This window comes from Enhydra lutris, unplaced genomic scaffold (genome assembly GCF_002288905.1).
Source record: "Enhydra lutris kenyoni isolate GAN:26980312 unplaced genomic scaffold, ASM228890v2 scaffoldscaffold2, whole genome shotgun sequence".
In the NCBI taxonomy this organism is placed as follows: domain Eukaryota; kingdom Metazoa; phylum Chordata; class Mammalia; order Carnivora; family Mustelidae; genus Enhydra; species Enhydra lutris.
Genome location: NW_019154086.1, coordinates 66,067,335 through 66,087,825, shown reverse-complemented (window position 1 = coordinate 66,087,825; position 20,491 = coordinate 66,067,335). Strand labels below are relative to the sequence as shown.

The 20,491-nt window shown below is 35.5% G+C and overlaps 1 protein-coding gene across 1 annotated transcript in view; it reads left to right on the top strand.

The window, feature by feature from the left end:
• Positions 1 to 20,491, top strand: part of LOC111147863 (TRK-fused gene) — a 42,785-nt gene that overhangs the window by 5,311 nt on the left and 16,983 nt on the right. The window contains exons 4-7 of the mRNA XM_022504131.1: positions 1,986 to 2,069; positions 8,522 to 8,668; positions 13,922 to 14,089; positions 17,485 to 17,625. Of these exons, the coding sequence (XP_022359839.1) occupies positions 1,986 to 2,069; positions 8,522 to 8,668; positions 13,922 to 14,089; positions 17,485 to 17,625 (540 nt within the window). The remainder of the gene's footprint in view (positions 1 to 1,985; positions 2,070 to 8,521; positions 8,669 to 13,921; positions 14,090 to 17,484; positions 17,626 to 20,491) is intronic.

Here is a 20,491-nt window from a genome sequence, read left to right as displayed (position 1 = left end):
CTTGAGTATTAACATCCAGCAGGCAGATGGAGGAAGACAGAGTGTAGGGGATTAGGTGGGGGGATTGTAGTCTCTAGGCCTTAAGGTAATGTATGTCATTTCTCCTCACATCACATTGGCCAGACCCCAGTCATGTGGCTCTGCTGAGATCTCAGTGGCTAGGGGTATGTCCCTGGTTGGCCCACTTTCCAACAACCTACACTGTGGAAGGAGAGTATAAATCACTGATGATCAGCTAAGCTGGCCATTTAACTACAGGTGTAATTCTTTTTTTATAAAGTATGATCTAATATTACCCAAACCTAATTTTGAGAGTTACCTGTTTTAAAGGACAGGAAAGGAAACAGTTTCTTCCTGTTCTCTTCCCTAGTATAATCTCATCTACTAACAATACATTGATTTTCATTTCTAACTTGAAAATGTGTGCCTTAATTTACTTCAAACTTGGTATAACTTAAACTGACCTCATTATTTATCTGGCTTTCTCTTAACTCCTTTATTTTTGTTTAGGGCAGGGATTGCCAAACTTTTCTTTAAAAGATCAGATAAAATGTTAGCATTGTGGGTCATTTAAGGCTAGTATTTCACCTATTTAAAACCTTTTAAAAAATGTAAAAACCATGCTTAGTTCACAGTCCTATAAATAAGAATTTTGACCATCGGTCTCATTTTGTGGACCCCTTGCTTAGAGTATCCTCATTGTTGAAATGAGTTACCACATTGAATTTTTTTTCAGGGTGTTTCTAAGTGTTTTAAATTGTACAGATTTGTATTCCAGAAACTGTTAGGTACTAGGGTGGAGGACTGGCTTAGGTAAAGTTTTTGCTATCATGTATATTCTATTTCTGTTGTGAGTTTCAGAAAATAAGATAGAGGAGGTTTCCTTTTACATATATACTTTATTAAAAATATGTTTAGAATCCCTGAAGTTGAACATGAGATATGTTATAAGAAATGGGTCTGGTTATAAAGATCTAAAAACAATGATAAAATTCTCAGTTACGCCATTTGTTGCCACCTTTGTTTAAAATAAATCTGTAATCAGTGTTAAAATTGGTGTAGCAGAGCATCCTTGGAGCAGCCTCCCAGGACAGAACGGACATCCTTAAGCCCCCAACCTACCTATGTCTGTGAAGACACCTGGCACAGGACCCTGATTAGCTCCTTGCCTGTGGCTGCTTTTCTGTTCTTGTTCTCTCTAGAGAACATTTTCCTCCTAGCCCTTTGAAATCTTTTGAGACAGGCAGCTAATTATAATATTCTTTTTTTTTTTTTTAAAGATTTTATTTATTTCCTTGAGAGAGAGAGAGAGCATGAGAGGGAGAAGCAGACTCCCTGCTGAGCAGGGAGCCCAATGTGGGACTCAATCCCAGACTCCAGGATCATGACCTGAGCTGAAGGCAGTTGCTTAACCAACTGAGCCATCCAGGCTCCCATTGAGATCTAGGAGATTACAGAATCTTGTGTATAACATGAATATTTTTTTCTAGGGAGAGTTCATAGTTTTCATCTTAGTATCAAAATGGTCAGTGATCCTTTTAGTTACTATTATAATAGCTTCCCCTCCCTTTATATCAGTAGTGTTTTCTTGTACTTAGGATTAAAATTTGAACCTTGAGAATCTGTATTTAACTTTTGGTAAATATATTTAAATTTTTTGGAACGGAAAGATTTTAGTCTAAACCAGTAATCTGTTACTTTGCTACCATGAATATCCTGGTGACTTGTAAAAGATGACTTAATATATTAATCTTTATGTTTTGGCTCTTCTTATGGGGATATGATAAATAACTTTGCTATAAAAGTAATAAACAAAATTGATATGGTATTCTTTTGAACAAATGCATCTTACCTAGATCATTTAGTGTTTATTTAAAGTTTTTATGATAGATTCTAATTATGCTCTGTAATCTTCATTTAGATTTTAATTTAATGTATACCTTGGTTTATACTGACACAAATCTGAAACTTTTTTTAAATTCCAGATGGAGATCTTATAACAATTTTTGATAGTTCTGACCTTTCTTTTGCAATTCAATGTAGTAGAATACTGAAACTGACATTATTTGGTAAGTGGTAAACCTTCTAATAAATTTACTGTATTGTCCATTGTATTTTTATTGAAGACTTTTTAGCTTTTCTCCTTTTTTTATTTTTTTTTAAAGATTTTATTTATTTGAGAAAGAGAGAGAGAGAGAGACAGATAGCACAAGTGGTTGGGAGGGCCAGAAGGATTGGGAGAAGCAGACTCCCCAATGAGTAGGGATCCTGATACAGGATACTCTGGACTCAGGGATCATGACTTGAGCTGAAGGCAGACACTTAACTGGCTGAGCCATGCAAGCACCCAGATTTACTCCTTTTAAAGACTCAGAATTAAGTGATAACTTTTTCAGCTATATCTGAAATTTTGAATTATTAGGCCTAACTATATATTTGACGATTAATAGATTTGAAGAGTAATAGAAAGTAGGTATGTTTAAATTCTCCCATCTGCTCAGTACCATATGTAGCAGTGGATGCCACTTATAGAAGTATTTACAGGTTTGAAAATAATACAGGGTTAAAACTATCTTTATTAAGTTTTAGTTTTATTAAGTTTATTCATTTTATTATTAAGTTCTTAGTATAGATAATTTCCTTCTATAACATGTTTTTACTTCTCAGGACTTAACATATAGGCCTCATACAGTAGACATTATTTTTTCAGGAGTACTTAAAGAGTAAATTATAAGTAGTTTTGATAAAAATGAATATCAGATTAATTATAATCTTAAGATTTTGTTTTCTTATTGACATTAACAAATTCGTAAGGTGTAACTTTTTTTTTTTTTTTAAAGATTTTATTTATTTATTTGACAGACAGAGATCACAAGTAGGCAGAGAGGCAGGCAGAGAGAGAGAGAGAGGAGGGAGCAGGCTCCCTGCCGACCAGAGAGCCCGATGTGGGGCTCGATCCCAGGACCCTGGGATCATGACCGGAGCCGAAGGCAGAGGCTTTAATGAACTGAGCAACCCAGGTGCCCCTGAGGCATAACTCTTAAGGGATAAAATAGAAATGATTACAGAGTTAAAGTGGTAGTATGATCATGTGAAAAATAAAATCTAGGCTTTTTTTCTGGATGTTTTGTTTAAATTTTTAAAAAGTTACATGGCACTGAACCTTATAGTTCCATGAAACATGATGTTGGCCAGTTGGTTTAATTTGTATTTATTTCATCTCCATCTAGGAAGGCTGAATGTGAATCAGATTTTAAAATGCTAATAAAAAAATTAAAACTGCATAAAAAATTTTTTTAGATAAAAGGTATAATTTTACAATATTGAGTCTGAGGTAGTTAACCACTGTTGCCTGGCTACCAGGAAGGTTTGATAAACTGAAAACCTTCCTTCCAGAAATACTGAGGACATGCTAGATCAACTATTACAAATGTGTTTTTTGAAGTGTATACCTGAACTTGATTGAGAGAGTTAAGAGAAATGTCCAGGGACCAAAAGATAGATGGAATTAAAAACCAGGACCAGAAGGACCCAACAGCCGAGACTTGGTGCACTTTGGTTGTGATGGTCAAGGTTTTATTCTTCATAATCTGAGGACTAATGATTTGGTGTTTACATGGTAGAGACCTTGGGTCCTAGACCCTCAGTGAACTATACTCTAAAAGTTGTAAAAGAAAAATACCTCTTCATTGATACAGGAAAAGTCAAGGAATTGACACTGGAAACTCTTGTACCCTGGGGCTGTTGGGTTTATGAAGGCTCTCTTAAGGATTTCTAACTGTGTTCCCTAGGTCCTGGGTTTAAGTTTAAACTATCTGCATAGTTTGAGAACTTGCAAGCCCATATACTACCATTAAAAAAAACAAAAACAAAAACAAAAACCCAAAAAACCAAAAACGGTAAGAAGCAAAGGCAGAAGTCTCTTAAAAGGAGTATGTTCTCAATCCAAGTCACAGGCTTCTAGACAGGATCCTGTTGATAAACATAAGAGTTCAAGTAAGACATGTGAAACAGTCCATGTAAGCAAGAAACAATGGCCACAGCTAGTAGTAGGAGACTAAGAACTTCAGTTAATAGAAATGTTCATCTATAAAACATGCACTAAAAGTTGAGATGTAAAAGAAAAAAGAAGTATAAGAACAAGGCAATATGTAAAAGGAATAAACAGATTTTATTTTTTTTTAAGATTATTTATTTATTTATTTATTTGACAGAGAGAGATCACAAGTAGGCAGAGAGGCAGTCAGAGAGAGAGGAGGAAGCAGGCTCCCTGCTGAGCAGAGAGCCCAATGTGGGGCTCGATCCCAGGACCCCGAGATCATGACTTGAGCCGAAGGCAGAGGCTTTAACCCACTGAGCCACCCAGGCGCCCCAATAAACAGATTTTAAAAACAAATCAAGGTAACTTTTGGAGATGAGAAAAATAATCCTTAAAATTAAATACAAAGTGGAGAGGTAGAACAACAGAGATTAGTCACAGTTGAGAGAATTAGTGAACTGGAAGGTAGTTTAAAAAAATTATAGAATCAAGCACAAAAACAGATGAAGAATATGAGCGAATTTGAGAATGAGAAAGTCCAGCCTTTTTCCATTAAGACTTTAATGAAGGAGAAATGGGGAGTAGAAATATTTCAGGAGGTAATGGCTAAAGAAATTTTTAGAATTATATAAAAGAAGTAAACTATCAGATTCAGGAGGCACAGTGAGTCCTGAGCAGGATAAGTAAAAATAAAACTCCACTGGACATCCTGTCACGAAACTGGGCAATATGTTAGGCAAAAAGATCTTAAAAAGTAGCCTGAGAGAATAAGACTGATCACCTACCAAGCAATTGGACTGTTGATAGACGTCTTCATAGTAATAATAGGAGCTAGAGACAGTAAAGTAACATTTTAGACTGTTAAGAAAAAAAATAATCAGAAAAGTAGCTGTCTGTAGTCTGGTAAGCTCGAGGAATAAGGGAAGATAAAAACATTTTCTGGGCTCCTGGGTGGCTGAGTTGGTTAAACGACTGACTTGATTTTGGCTCGGGTCAGGAGATCCAGCCTTATATTGAGCTCTGTGCTGGGCGTGGAGTCTGCTTAAGATTCTCTCTCTCTCCCTTCCTTCCCCCCATACTCATGTGCTCTCTCAAAAAAATAAAATAAAAATTTCAAAAAATTTCAAATAAATGCTGAGAATTTGCTACTCGTGGGCCCTGTTAAAAGAATTTTTTAAAATAGTTCTTCAGCAAGAAGGAAACTGAGTCCAGAAGAATGGTGAAACATGCAAGATATTGTGAGCACATAAACTCATTAACACAAATTTAAATGAGCACTGATTATAAAAAGAAAATTAATAATTTTAGGAATATAAAAAGATGGGACAAAAATGCTGATTATATGCAAGACAGGAGGGGATGATAGGAATTAAAATATTTTAAAATTGTTTGGAAAGAAGATACTAATTAGATTTTTTAAAATTGAAGTATACGTGTCTGAAATGTAAGAGTGATTCAAAAAAGGCTAAAAATAACCAGTAGAGGGAAAAGGAGGAAACAGAGTACCTGCTTGGTTCACTAGATGATGAGAAAATAAGCAGAGAGAAAACTTGATAAGTAGAAAGCATGACATACTACCAATACATATAAATGGACAAAATGTACATGTCAAAAGACAGCCTCTGCCTGGAGTTAAAATTTAGTTACATGCTGATTATAACTGGGTGATTGACATTAAAGAAGGCATGTGATATGAACCCTGGGTATTATATGCAATTGATCAGTTACTGAACACTACATCTGAAACTAATGATGCACTATATGTTGGCTAATTGAATTTTAGTTAAAGACACAAAAATATTATGCAAAGTTTGAAAGCAGAGGGCTAAAAAATACACTAGAAAAACTCAAGGCTAGCGGGTAGTAATAATAATAGAATGGATTCTAAGTGAAAAATTCATTAGTAATAGTCACTTCATAATGATAACAAGTATAATTCACTGGGAATATATAACAATTCTGAACACTAACACAGCATAGCCTTAGTATTTTCCCTAGGGAAAAATAAATTCACAATCATGGGAGAGCTTTTATGCTCTTTTCTTAGAAACCGGTAGATCAGGCAGGCTCCAAATTAGTCAGGATACAGAAAATTCGAACAAATCAAATACAGGCTTGGTCTTACGCATCTAGCGATCTGGGAGTATAATTTTTTTTAGTACATGTGAGCATTTATAGAAGTTGACCATGTAGTGGTTTTTCCAACAAATTTCAATAAATATCAGAGAAGAGATATTTATTCTCTGATTATATTCTAGAGATTATATTCTTTGGCCTCATTAGAAATCACTGGACAAAAATAACACGAATTATGGGACTTTTTAAGATAAAAATATGCTTTTAAGTAACAAGTCAAAAAAGAAATTATAATGGGAATTAGAAGTAATTAGTTATTTTAGAGTGCAAAGGTAAACTTGAAGGGATATTTGTAACATTCAATACAAGAAGGACAAATAACTTAAAGGAAGAAATAATAAAGAGCAGAAGTGAGCTAGAAGTTGGGGAATTGATAGGATCAATAATTTTGAGAAGATACAAAGTAGCAAACCTCTTTTAAGATTAAAGTTAAGAAAGAAAGCACAAATAAGCAATGTGAGGGATGAAAAGGGGCATACTACAAATTGCAGTGAGGGAGAACCAAAACCATGAACAATGGGATGTCTCAGTAAAAGTATTTGGAAAGGATTTTTCATAGCTTGGGTTTATGTTAGATGATTTTGGATAAGGTTCAAGGAAGTGGGACTTGCCCTAGATTGGATGATCTTGGGAGGTGGGGATGGTCCTATGATTGGGTATCCTACTAAGTCTTATGCAGAAGGTGGAGGAATTAATTGAGGGTAAAGCTTCAATTGGTAAAACAGCAGCAGTCACTCACTTTAGCCAGGGGAATGTTGGTCATTTTTGTGGTTTGGTCATTGCTCTTGTTTTGTCTGAGTTCTCATGTGATTATGCAGTGGCTCTGTTCTTGTCTTCATCTATCACAGTCACAGAGTGATCTTTTCTGACTTGTTGGTATTCTTTGAAATTGTTCATGGTCACCAAGAGAACAGCGCAGCTTACTTGTGAGTGCCGGCCAGGCCTGCTTCTGGCAGCGCTTAGGGCTGTCTTACAGGACTAGGCCCGTTCCTGCTTGTCAAGAGCTGCTTTTCTCCCTTTGAGATACTAGAGAAGACCCGGTAGTACCCTAAAAAGCAAGTAATTGATGTAGGTAGGAGATTGTATTGAACTTCCTCATAATTATATAGGGAGTACATAGAATAGGGTTGTCTTCAGAAAATTTACATTGATGGTTTGATGTTTGCAACTTACCTAATGAAGAATCCTGGAACTTTTATTTTCAAATGGATTTCCTTTTTTAATTTGTTGCCTTGGGAATTTGTATATATGTGTACTGGCAGTGCATCATAAAGCCTTTTAGTTAAGTTTAATTTTGAACTCCTGTCTTGAAGCTTGCACTCAGAGCCTTGTCTTACCTTTTTTTTTTTTTTTTTTAAGTAACCTTTGTGGTGATAGTCTTTGTTGCTTGATGAAGGATTTCTTTTTCTTTTCTTTTTTTTTTTTTTAAAGATTTTATTTATTTGACAGAAATCATAAATAGGCAGAGAGGCAGGCAGAGAGGGGGGAAGCAGTCTCTCCGATGAGCAGAGAGTCTGATGTCGGGCTCAATCCCAGGACCCTAAAATCATGACCTGGGCCAAAGGCAGAGGCTTTACCCACTGAGCTACCCAAGTGCCCCTGGATGAAGGATTTCTTTTATTTTTTCCTTTTTCTAATTTTTAAGTCAGCTGAAAGTCATTTCAACCAACTGAGGTAATGTTGCCTTCATTTAAAAAAAAAACAAACCAATGATTATTAAATAATTTTGACTTTTTGTGGTTAATATACTGCTTTTAGAAGTAACTACTTTGAAGGACATTGGTGATTTGGATTCATGAAGTCTGCATTTTTTTTAAAATAGGTTACTTTTTAGGTCAGTTATTTTAGGTGCTATTTTTTTCTTTTTTTTAGGTCAAAAATAGGCAAGAGGGATGACAGACCTATCAGTCATGTTGCATCTTTTAACATATATGTATAGAATAAGGTGTTTAGGTGTTTATAATATTACTTCAAGAATACAGAAGAGTAGTGTGGGAGAAAAATGAGCTTTTGAAGGTACATAATTTCTGCTAAAAATATATTAAAAACTTAAATTAGTTTATTGTAGTTTATCCTAATAGAACTTTTTTTTAACCAGTATGATCATGGGCCATAGATGTGCATCAACAAAGACTGATGAATATTTATTTTTTCCAAAAAGTAAATTATCAATAATAAAAAATCCTTAAAAAGAGTTATCATTTAAATGACATCATTAGGTATCTTGTTTGATTTTGTTTCACTTTTTAAAGAAATTACATTTATTTTTCCTTATTGCTTTAATTGTGTTGATAGATTATTTAAGAACATTGCCCAATTTTAAGCAAATTAATGCTTTTGTTCCAGTTAATGGCCAACCAAGACCCCTTGAATCGAGTCAAGTAAAATATCTTCGTCGAGAGCTGATAGAACTGCGAAATAAAGTGAATCGCTTGTTGGATAGCTTGGAACCACCTGGAGAACCAGGACCTTCCACCAGTATTCCTGAAAATGGTAGACTGTGAATCCCTTTTATTCTTCTTATGTCTTTTTTTTTTTTTTTTTTAAAGATTTTATTTATTTATTTGACAGATCACAAGCAGGCAGAGAGGCAGGCAGAGAGAGAGGAGGAAGCAGGCTCCCCTAGAGAGCAGAGAGCCCGATGCGGGGCTCGATCCCAGGACTCCGAGATCATGACCTGAGCCGAAGGCAGCGGCTTAACCCACTGAGCCACCCAGGCGCCCCTCTTCTTATGTCTTTTTAAAAAAAATTAGCTTATTTTGATTCTAATAAAATTTATAGTATTATGTAAGTTTCAGGTGTACAATATAGTGATTCAACAATTCCATACATCATCCAGTGCTCATCATGACAAGGACACTCCTTAATCTCTAACAACTGTTTAACCCACCTCCCCTTTGGAAAAACTATAAGTTTTCTATAGTTAAGAATCTTTCTTTTTTTTTTCCTTTGCTTATTTGTGTTCTTTCTTAAATTCTACGTATGAGTGAAAGCATATGGTATTTATCTTTCTTTGACTTTTTCTGCCTAACATTATTCTCTATAAACTCACATTTTGTTTGCAGATTTTTTTTTTTTTTTTTTACTTTTTAAGTAGGAGTAGGTTGGCACCCCTGATGTTTACCTTTTCTTATTCTTACCTCTGTGTTAGTATTCAAACCTGCGGTCCTTTAGGATTACCAGGAGATTTTATTTTGCAAATTTTTGGATCTCATCATAGACCTACTAGAGGGCAGGGCCCAGGAATCCCATTTTTAAAGTGCTATCTGGTTGATTCCTTACAGCTAGTCTTAAACCCCTGGATTTAGGGCACCTGGGTGGCTCAGTGGGTTAAGTCTCTGCCTTCGGCTCAGGTCATGATCTCAGGGTCCTGGGATCGAGCCCCACATCGGGATCTCTGCTCAGCAGGGAGCCTGCCCCCACCACCTGCCTCTCTGCCTACTTCTGATCTCTGTCAAATAAATAAAAAAATCTTGAAAAAAAAACAACAACCATCCTGGGTTTATGAATAGGTCAGTTTTCAAACCCCTTTGACTCTTGAACTGTTTCCATTGTAATAATCAATGCGTCTTAGGAATTGCAATCATTTCATGAGTTTTATGGGGCATATGAAGTTTTATTTTTTTTGAAGTAGTTTTAAATAAAAAATAATTTAAGATCACTACATTCAAATGGTATATTGTAAAGTTTATCTTTTTTTTTTTTTTTTTAAAGATTTTGTTTATTTAACAGACAGAGATCACATGTAGTCAGAGAGAAGGGGGGGAAGCAGGCTCCCTGCTGAGCAGAGAACCCGATGCTGGGCTTGATCCCAAGACCCTGAGATCATGACCTGAGCCAAAGGCAGAGGCTTAACCCACTGAGCCACCCAGGTGCCCCTATAAAGTTTATCTTAAATGTGATTTTTTAATCATATGCAAAGATAAACTTTTTTTTCTCATTTTACAGATGACATGTATTGTTTATATTAAAGCAGGATTTATTGACAAATTTGGAACTGACAGTGTTTTTGGACCAAATATATTTAACAGTATAGACTGGAGTTTATGTATTAGGACTTGAAAGTAGATTAAAAAAAAAAACTGCTTCAACTTTTTAAATTAATTTATTTTTTAAAAAGATTTATTTATTTGACAGAGAAAGAGACAGTGAGAGAGGGAATACAAGTAGAGGGGAGTGGGAGAGGGAGAAGCAGACTTTGCTGAGCAGGGAGCCCGACACGGGGCTCAATCTCAGGACCCTGGGATCATGACCTGAGCTAAGGGCAGATGCTTAATGACTGAGCCACCTAGGCGCATCCCCCAACCCCCTTTTTAAAATATTTTATTTATTTGTCAGAGAGTGCACACACAAGCAGAGGGGGGCAGACAGAGAGAGAAGCAGGCTCCCCACCGAGCAAGGCTCTTGACTCAAACCCATGACCTGAGCTGAAGGCAGATGCTTAACTGATTGAGCCACGCAGGCGTCCCAATTAAAAATTTTTTCAATTTTTAATATTCTTAGATGTTGCACTTAAAAATCTTAAGTGTTTTTGTCTTTTTAAAATTTTTGTGTCTGCATTTAAATTACATGCTTAAAATCATCTATATTATGAAATAGTGATTTTTTTTTTTAAAGATTTTATTTATTTATTTGACAGAGAGAGATCACAAGTAGACAGGCAGGCAGAGAGAGAGAGAGGGAAGCAGGCTCCCTGCTGAGCAGAGAGCCGGATGTGGACCTCGATCCCAGGACCCTGAGATCATGTCCTGAGCCGAAGGCAGCGGCTTAACCCACTGAGCCACCCAGGCACCCCATGAAATAGTGATTTTTTAATAGAGTCTGGATGACTGTATATAAGGGGCTTAATAGAAGATGATTTTGTGGGAAAGTAGCGTTTTATAATCCCTTGCAGCCATTAGATTCTTAGAGATTGTATTTTTGGCTCCATGTAAATTTTGGAGTTTTCTTAGTTTAGGTGTATTGTAAATAAAGCTGCATTTTCTATAATTTTATTCTTCCTCTCCTCCCTCCAGCTATGTGAAGTTGTACTAATAGTAGATTCTCAATAAATTTTTAGTGATTAGTAATTTCTTATTCCACCTCTGTATTTCAGAACATACTGGAGATGTGTTCAAATTCTATAATAAAACCTAACTGGCCTTTTTAATCATGAAACTTTTTATATTTTAGATTAAAGCAAATGGCCTGACAAAAAGCTCCAACTTTAGGTCAAGAATCTGAAGAAAACTTTTGACCATTTTGTCAGAAAAATTCATAGTTGCTGACACAACAGCATTTGCGGATAATTTCAGGGGATTTAAGCATCTGTAGAATGTTATGAAACTTAGATGAAAATTCAGGTGTACCCAGTACTGTGCAGAAATTACCTGTAGTAGCCTGTGTTCTGCTACAGGGGATAGAATTATAAGCTTTTAGGTTTAGTGAAGCAACCTTTCTGTTCTCACATATTTCTTACTAATATATTTACTACTTCTCTTTATTAACCCTTTATTTTCATATGTTTTATTATTAACTTTTCACCTATGTTAATGTAAAAGATGTTAAAACTGGTTTCCTCTCGGCATTTTGTAAATTATACCACATATAGTTTCTATGTCTGGCCTCCTTTCTTGTCAGGGTATCCTGTTGTAGTGATCTAATGAGTGAGTAATACATTCTGTGCTTTAATTTTACAGATGGTTGTCATTTATTTTTTGTTTCCTCTTCTCTGCTTAGGAAGATCATTTACCTTTTGACCATCTATCTGCCTTTGAAGCTTCTAAGCTTTTTTTTTTTTTTTTTTTTTTTTTTTAAGATTTTATTTATTTATTTGACAGAGAGAGAGATTACAAGTAGGCAGAGAATCAGGCAGAGAGAGGAGGAAGCAGGCTCTCCACTGAGCAGAGAGCCCGATGCGGGGCTCGATCCCAGGACACAGATCATGACCTGAGCCGAAGGCAGCGGCTTAATCCACTGAGCCACTCAGGCGCCCCCTAAGCTTTTAGAACATATCCTAACAATCAGGAAAATAGTGTTGAATAAACCAGAAAAATCCTATACCAGAAACTGCAAGTCTGGTCTAGAAAACAGTGTTGCCAGTCAGTTGTTGGTATTCTTTAGAACAATGTGGCTTGCCCTTACCCAGAAATATGTGGTTCTTCAGTGGTCTTCCTCCCATGTTCTTCAGTGGTCTACCTCTGCAGGTTTTTGGATACTTGCTTCCTCTCTGAGGATCATGATGTAGGCTGCCTTGGATACTGGATTGACCTGTTGCAGTAGCTATAGCAGCTAATGGGCTAGTAGGAGCTACTAGTAGGTTAGTGTGCCTCTAGTATTGTGTTTCCTGATGGATTTAATTTGTAGTAAGTGGAAGGGTGCACAGGTAGTGGAAGGTAGCTTACAAGATTGGTGTGATATGCTTTTGGCATGTAGCCTTGGAATTAGGAATTAGGAAGAAAATTGGTGAGGAGGATGAATAACTTATTTTAAAGGAGTACTTATTAGAAGTTTTCTTCCAGCAGTGGAGGAAATATTAGTGTAACCAGTGGAATGATAGGAATGAATATGAACTATAAGCCCATGTGTGCTTATATTCTACTTGGTACTTAACACTTTTTCACAAGATAAATTTTGTCTTGATCATAGAGATAATAACTGATGTTCATACTTGCGTGGTAACAGAAAAAAGTTGATAATTACTGAGTAAATGGTTAGCAGTATTCCTCTTTGTTTACTTGTTTTATTTTTGATACCTTTTTTAAAAAAAATTTTGTTATCTTTTTGGTTTCAGGTTCCTATCTATATATTGTGGGTTTACTTGAATCCCTTACCTTTCACAATGTAGTTGTACAGATGCATGTTGAGTACTTCAGTATCCTTAGAAGAAAAGCATGGTTTGAAATTTATCATGCTCATGTTTAAATTATTTTTCTATTTTAAAAAAAAATAATTCATTATGGAAAGATATGCAAAAGTAGACATAGTACTCTAATGAATCTTGTGAACCCACCCCCAACTTGAGTAATTATCAATTCATAGTATATATCCTCTAGACTCCCATACATTTCCTCCCCTATTATTTTGAGCAAATCTCAGACGTATCATTTCAACTGTAAAGTATTTTAAGGAGATGTAGCAAATTAAAAGGATGTGTTTAATGTATTGATGGGCTTGAGGTTTCCATGTAATTAATAATGAACAAATAGACAAGTAGAAATAAAACATAAGAGTTCATTTCATAACTTCACTTAAGCTTCTTTATCCTTTTGCAAAATTAAGCATTAGTGTTCATTATATATCTGATTGTAGGATATATGTAGGTCATGGGCTCCAAAAGAAGGGGCAAAATGTTTTTTTGTAATTTTTTTTTTCCTCACCTAATAATTCTTAGGGAAGGAGATAAAATTTTTTTGAAAAAACTGGTTTTTAAAATTTCTTTTTGATCCTTCTTTCTGATTTTAAAAATCCATTGGAGCTTGTATTTGGAGCTTGTATTTTTTTTTTTTCCTCACCTAATAATTCTTAGGGAAGGAGATAAAATTTTTTTGAAAAAACTGGTTTTTAAAATTTCTTTTTGATCCTTCTTTCTGATTTTAAAAACCCAAGTATAAAGAGAAAGTAAAATGAACAATTATGCTATATTCAGAGATACTTTTGAACATTTCGGACTGTATGCACATATATTTTTCCCTATTTTGTATTTTTTTTTAGGCTTCACTAAGTATAGATAAAATGGAAACAAATTTTTGTTTATTCCTCTCATAGATACTGTGGATGGTAGGGATGAAAAGCCTGCTGCTTCTGATTCTTCTGGAAAACAGTCTACTCAGGTTATGGCAGCAAGTATGTCAGCTTTTGATCCTTTAAAAAACCAAGATGAAATCAATAAAAATGTCATGTCAGCGTTTGGCTTAACAGATGATCAGGTTTCAGGTAAGTTAGTTCCTCCTTCCCATCCTTCATTTCCTCTCTCCTTCTTTCCATCTCTTTTCCTTCTGTAATAGGATAACATATACAGTGATGTGCATATATCTTAAAGGTTCAGTTCAATAAATTTCTACTTTTGTATATACCTATATAAAACACCAAGTAAGATCAAGATCTAGATGATTTCCAGTACCTGGAAAGCTTTCTTAAGGTATAACCCTACCCTTTAAAGAATAACCACTGTTGGTTGTAGGTAAATTTTATCAAAAGTGGAATTCAGAAAGTTTATAATTTTTTAAAAATCTGAACCATTTCATAATCTTATTTCAGATTTGTTGTAGGATTTAAATTGTATTTCATGTCTTCTCTCTTTGGATGTTAAACTAGAGAAATTTAAATTTTAAATGTAGATTTTGGTTAAAGTGCTTTTGTGTGGAAACTGCTCTTATATGAATAGTTTTAATCTTAAAACAGTACCTATACTATGATTGCTTCTTTTTATTTTTGGCTATCATTTCTATAGTATTTTTTCTGCTTTCTCTCTCTTTAGATTCTGATTACACATACAGCTCTGTAATTTCTATTTGAATCTTTGTATAGTTTATTTTTTTTGAGATTCCTTACCTTTGTATTAAGACTATATTTCTCTTTAACGCCTGCATTTTTAATTCTTTAAAAATATTTATAATTTTTAAAAAATAAAAATATAATAGCTGCTCAGTGTTTGTCTGCTTTGTCCCTGGGCCTGTTTGGAGTACACTTTCTTTTGCCTGCCTTTTTACTCTGAGTATGGGTCACGTTTTCCTGTTTCTTTGCATATCTGATAAATTTTTTATTGAAAACTGGACATGATGGTTAATATGTTTCAGTGACTGATTTTTTGTTACTGTTGCTCTGGCAAGGAGTTAACTCTTTTGGATTCAAACTACTCATTCTTTGTCCTCATGGAATCTAGCAGCTAACATCTCTGCTCAGCCCTTTAAACTCTTGGTGCTGCTTTTTTCCCTGAGCCCTCTTATGTGTTCGCCTCTTAATTTTTGTGGCCTGCCGAGGATTTTAGGCAGAACTTATACGTAGTTTGTAGGTCTCATTCCTTCGGTGGCTCTTTTAATCCAGGGATTTTCCCCCTCAAATTTCTAGCTAGTTGGCCAGCCATGAAGTTGACACTCTGGCTTTCTGCTCTTGGGGCTGCAGAGGTTAGAGCTTACAATTCTCAGTCACTGTAATTCCACTGGGGGTAAACTTTTCTGGTTTCTACTGACATTTGGTTGACTTCCAGTGATTTCAAATAGTTGTTTTCTGCTGTTTTGTCTAGGGTTTTTATTGTTACCTCTGACCATTTACTTTGCCATTATTAGTAATTGGAAATATAGGATTCAGTCTATTTTATTTTTCTTTGAGACTTTTATGGGACTATTCACTAAGTAGAATTATGTGAAATTCTGGAAAGACAAAATGTGTATATGATGATGTATGTTCTTTGCGAACGAAGACATCACACAAGTGATACATCTGAAAAACACTTTTTAGAGCAACTGAAATTTGAGTTAATGGTATGGCTTCTTAATATTTGAGACTTCAAGAAATGGCGGGTAGAGGGTCAATAGTTTTATTTATATATATATATATGTATATATACATATATATATATAAAGTCAGGCTTAAAATTTTGATTAGAATATAGTATATGCCATACCAGAATAACATGATTAATATGATTGACATTATTTGAAGGACATTTTTCTAGTAGCCTTGGATGTTGAAGTAAGAAAAACTGTGCACATAGAAAATGCCAGGATGCTTTCTGATTATTCACGTCTGCTGTTGTGAAAAGCTTGACTGCAGTAGTGAATGAGGACATGGGAAGGAGGAATAGAATATTGTAAAGATAGGATGGGCAGCATTAACTAATAGGTTACAGACAAGAGAGAAAAGAGGGATCAAAATAATGTACTGTTTTAGGTCAGTAATGCAGTGTCTTTTGTAGGAGACTAGATGTGTGTATCTACATTATGTGAATATCAGTAACATGAGCGCTTGGCCATTTTACTCTGGTAACCCATCAGTTTCTCCTGCATTACCAGTTTGTTCGCCTAGTTCAGTTCTCATCAGTACTTGGACTACCATTGGCCAGCTACACAATTGCCTAATACAGTGCTAAATTCTGGGATCCACCAGTGCAGAGGATAGAGGTTTACTCTCAGGGAACTTAGCTAGTAATAACAAGTCCCTATGGGGAACTTACTAAATGGTCATCAGTTTCATAAGCTCTTAGGATATAATCACTTTCATAAATATTTGCTATAAGCGCTTGTTAACTCCTGATCCTTAATGAAGTAGAAGTGGGTTATTTCTTTGTACAGATGAGGAAACTGAGGCACAGAAAGAGATAAGTGTGTCTAGAATCTGAGAGCTACTACGTGGCAACACTGGCATTTGAACCTAGGCAGTCTGGCTCCATAGTCTGAGCTTTTAACCACTCTTCTGTATTACCCAATAGAGAGAACTTATAGGAATAAACGTATCTGTAGTTGTCTCTGGAGTATTGTCTTTGTTGCAAGACTGGAGCTGTAGCTAACTTTTTCCATTTACTTCTTTGTTCATTACTTTAGAAGAATTTGAGTGACTCCAGGAATTTGAGAGGTAGTCTTTGAAAGGCAGACAAAAAGAATCAGAAAGGAGCCTGGCCCAAATAGCTTGTGTAACCTAAGGGAAAGATGGGAGTTATTCACAGATACAAAGTAGAAGTTGGTGAGGGTCATAATAAAAGTATACTTTATGGAAGTTCACAAGTGGAAAAAAGTATTCATGGGTGAAGAGGGCTTACTGGAGTAGTACCTGCGATTTAAAGAACATCGAATTTAGAAAACATGAAAATGGGAGTGTAGGGAACAGTGATACATGGAGGGAGAAAAAAATATACTGTGGGACTAGGGAGTAGGTTAGTTTCAGCTGAAGGGGGTTTATAGGAGGAGGAATTGTGAGATACAATGTTTGGACCCTTGAATACCAAACTAGAGGGTTGAACTTGATTATGGGCAATGGAGACCCATTGAAGAATGAAATACTTTTGGTTGATCTACAAAATAAATTAGATGGCATGAGGTAGAGGATAGTGTTATTGCAGAGATGAGTTTTGATTTTTGCAGGGGGAGTTCAGGATTTAGGAATATAATACTCTACACTTTAGAGGGAAGGGTTTCCAGTTGTAGTTTTGGATTAAGAGAGTGGAGCAAAGGAAAAAGTGAAGTGTACACATACACTATAAAAAGCAGCACTTGTGGTTATGCTTATTCTCTAGTACTTCCCATTTTTAGTATCTTTCAAGCAAACTTATTAATTGAGCTTGTTGCGGAAAGGTCTTGTATTAGAGTCTAAACTGGCTTGTCATGACCATTTAGGGCCACCCAGTGCTCCTGCAGAAGACCGTTCAGGAACACCCGACAGCATCGCTTCCTCCTCCTCTGCAGCTCACCCGCCAGGAGTTCAGCCACAGCAGCCCCCGTATACAGGAGCTCAGACACAAGCAGGTCAGAATGAAGGTAAAATAGAAATAAGAGCACCTCTTTGGGGAGGTAAATGTGCAGAGATGTTTATGGCAGCCTTGTTGGTGATGGTAAAGAGCTTACATAAGTATTCGTGCTATGAGTATGATTGTAAAAATTTTTGATTTACTGATATGGAATGCTTTTGGGTTAAAAGTCAGTATGCTTCTGATTATTGAAAAGAAAAAAAAAACCCAAAAAAGTGCTTATGTGAATATAAATACATGGCAGAAGATCAGGAAGGAGTCATACCAGTTACCTGTCAGTGGTAACCAGGGGGCCAGAGGTGACCCACTGAGGTGGCATTTCATTTTGCCTAATACTTAAGGTGCTGTTTTATTTCTTTCTCCCTTCCCTTCTTGCATGTTTATTATTTTTATAATTGGAAAGATTTTGAAAATAGAGGTAGAGCATAACTTAAGTGTAGTTCTTTTGTAAGATAAATAGCCCTTTAAATTTTTGTGCAATTAGCAATATGCCTTTTGTGGAAAAAAAAAAAGCAGTGTATTTTAAATCAAACTTGTCTTCTCTAAATGATATGTCCTTGGATGAGCAATTCAGTCTCTCTGGGTTTTAATATTCTCTCACTCTCAATTAGGAAAATTGGACAAAACTATTGGTACTAAAAGAATGTCTCTAGTGCCGATTGAAATATAGTTGAAAGCTCACTGTTTAAACAGGTAAAAGGCTCATTACCATGGGTGAAGGGGATTGAGAGGTCACAAGCTCAGTACAGCAGGCACTGAAGTTTAAAAACTATATACATTCTACTTTAAAACAAACACCAGGTGGTGCTTTAACTACTTTTATAAAGGGACCAAGTGGTGGTATGGTGTTTTTTCAGCATCAGAATAAGTGACTGAGTTTATCAATCATATTTAAAAAAAAAATTTATAGTCTAAAATGAACGGATTTCGTAATAGAGTAATTTTTGTAATAGAGTCCTAATCATTCTGTGGTTGTATTTTAGAGTCGTCCTGCTAGATGAATTCTAGGCTTAGGGTCTAGCAGGTGGCAGTTTGCTGGTAAGTGGGAGAAATGTCTTACTGCTTCAGCCTCTTGTCAACCAAGTTTATAGTTTTCATTTTGTATTAAGGTGAAACCGCCCAAACCGGAATAAATGGAACTGAAGCAGATGTAGGCTGAAACAGGGAGGCAAAGCAGAGTTTGGATATGATGGGACTTAAGTTGTTAAATTCCATAAAAGGGGCCTTGGAATCGTAAATATTTTTTCTAAGAACTTTAATCTTTATTTATTTATTTATTTATTTGTCAGGGACAGAGGGAGAGAGAGCGAGCGAGCACAGGCAGACAGAGAGGCAGGCAGAGGCAGAGGGAGAAGCAGGTTCCCTGCCGAGCAAGGAGCCCGATGTGGGACTCGATCCCAGGATACTGGGATCATGACCTGAGCCGAAGGCAACTGCTTAACCATCTGAGCCACCCAGGCGTCCCTAAGAACTTTAATCTTAATATGTTCTCAGTTCAGGTGAACTGACATCATTTTTTTCTTTTTTTTAATCCCATCTTAAGCGGTATATACTATTGCAGAATGACAGTTGGAAGGATAATTGTACCAAATAATGTTTGCTTGTTCACTTATAAAGAAATGAGATTTAATGCTCCCTCTTAATGTCTCACATTATTTTATTGTTTATTTTAATTAAAAATTATTTTCAAATAGGTAAAAATTTTAAAATATAAGAGGTTAAACAGTGAAAATTAAATATTGTCTATCCCACCTCTGATGTCTAGCAACCAGGTTCCTTTTTCTGGAAGCATCAAGTTAGTTTGCTATGCACTGAATTCCTTTAGGATGGCATTAACTCTGTGCCTTGCTGAAACTGTTTTTTGTTTGTTTGTTTTTTTTTTGGTTTAACATACACTATAAAAACATACACTATAAAAATTGTACAGTTATTAGTAGGTGACGTCAGTCAGTAGCTTTCGGGAGGTGAATCTCTAGAGCATGCTGTCCAGAAGAAATACAGTGGAAGTCATAAGTACTTTTTTTTTATCACATTTAAGAAAGTTTTTAAAAAGCTAAAACTAATGTTGATTATACATTTTACTTAATGCAGTATCGGTGTATCGACCTGTCATTATTACTAAGTTTTTAATTTTTTTTTGAAGTTATTAATGTTTTACATCCTATTTTTTGTACTGCACATTGGAAATCTAGGGCGTGACACCACTTAGAAACACTTCAAAAACCCATACAGGATGTTTAGTTAAGACTAGCTGCATTTTGGTGCTTAATGGCCGTATGTGGCTGCTGCCTGTTGTATTGGATAGCACAGCTCTAGGTTAAGATGTCAGTTACTTACAGGATAAATTATAGGCTATTTTAATGAATACTTTTTGACATATGGTATATAGTGAGTCCCTGACATCATCACCAGTTAGATCAGCTACTAATTAGAATTTGAATATAATATTCACCAAAAATCTATTACTAATAATAGGTTAACATAACAATCTCTTAGAATAGAATACAAAATAATCTAAAAACAAATCTGAATTATTTTACTTAAATACCATAAAAGGGATCTTGGAATTGTAACATGTAAAGCATGAAAAAGGATAATAATGTCCGCTTTGTTTCTTTTCATGATGCTCAACATTCTGTTGATCTTTTTAATCAAACATATTAAGACTTAAATCCTTGGGCGGGGGGGAAGTTGCTGTTACTGGAAAACTATGTGCAGTTGAGTAGTTGCCAAAAACATGGAAGTAAGTGTTGAGGACACAGAGAAGAGCATTAAAAAAATCATCAGAGACCAGGAGGTATTGCTGTTTGACAAACCAAAAAGGTGAAAAGGATATAATTAAAATAAGTAAAATCCTGTGACAAGATAATATGACC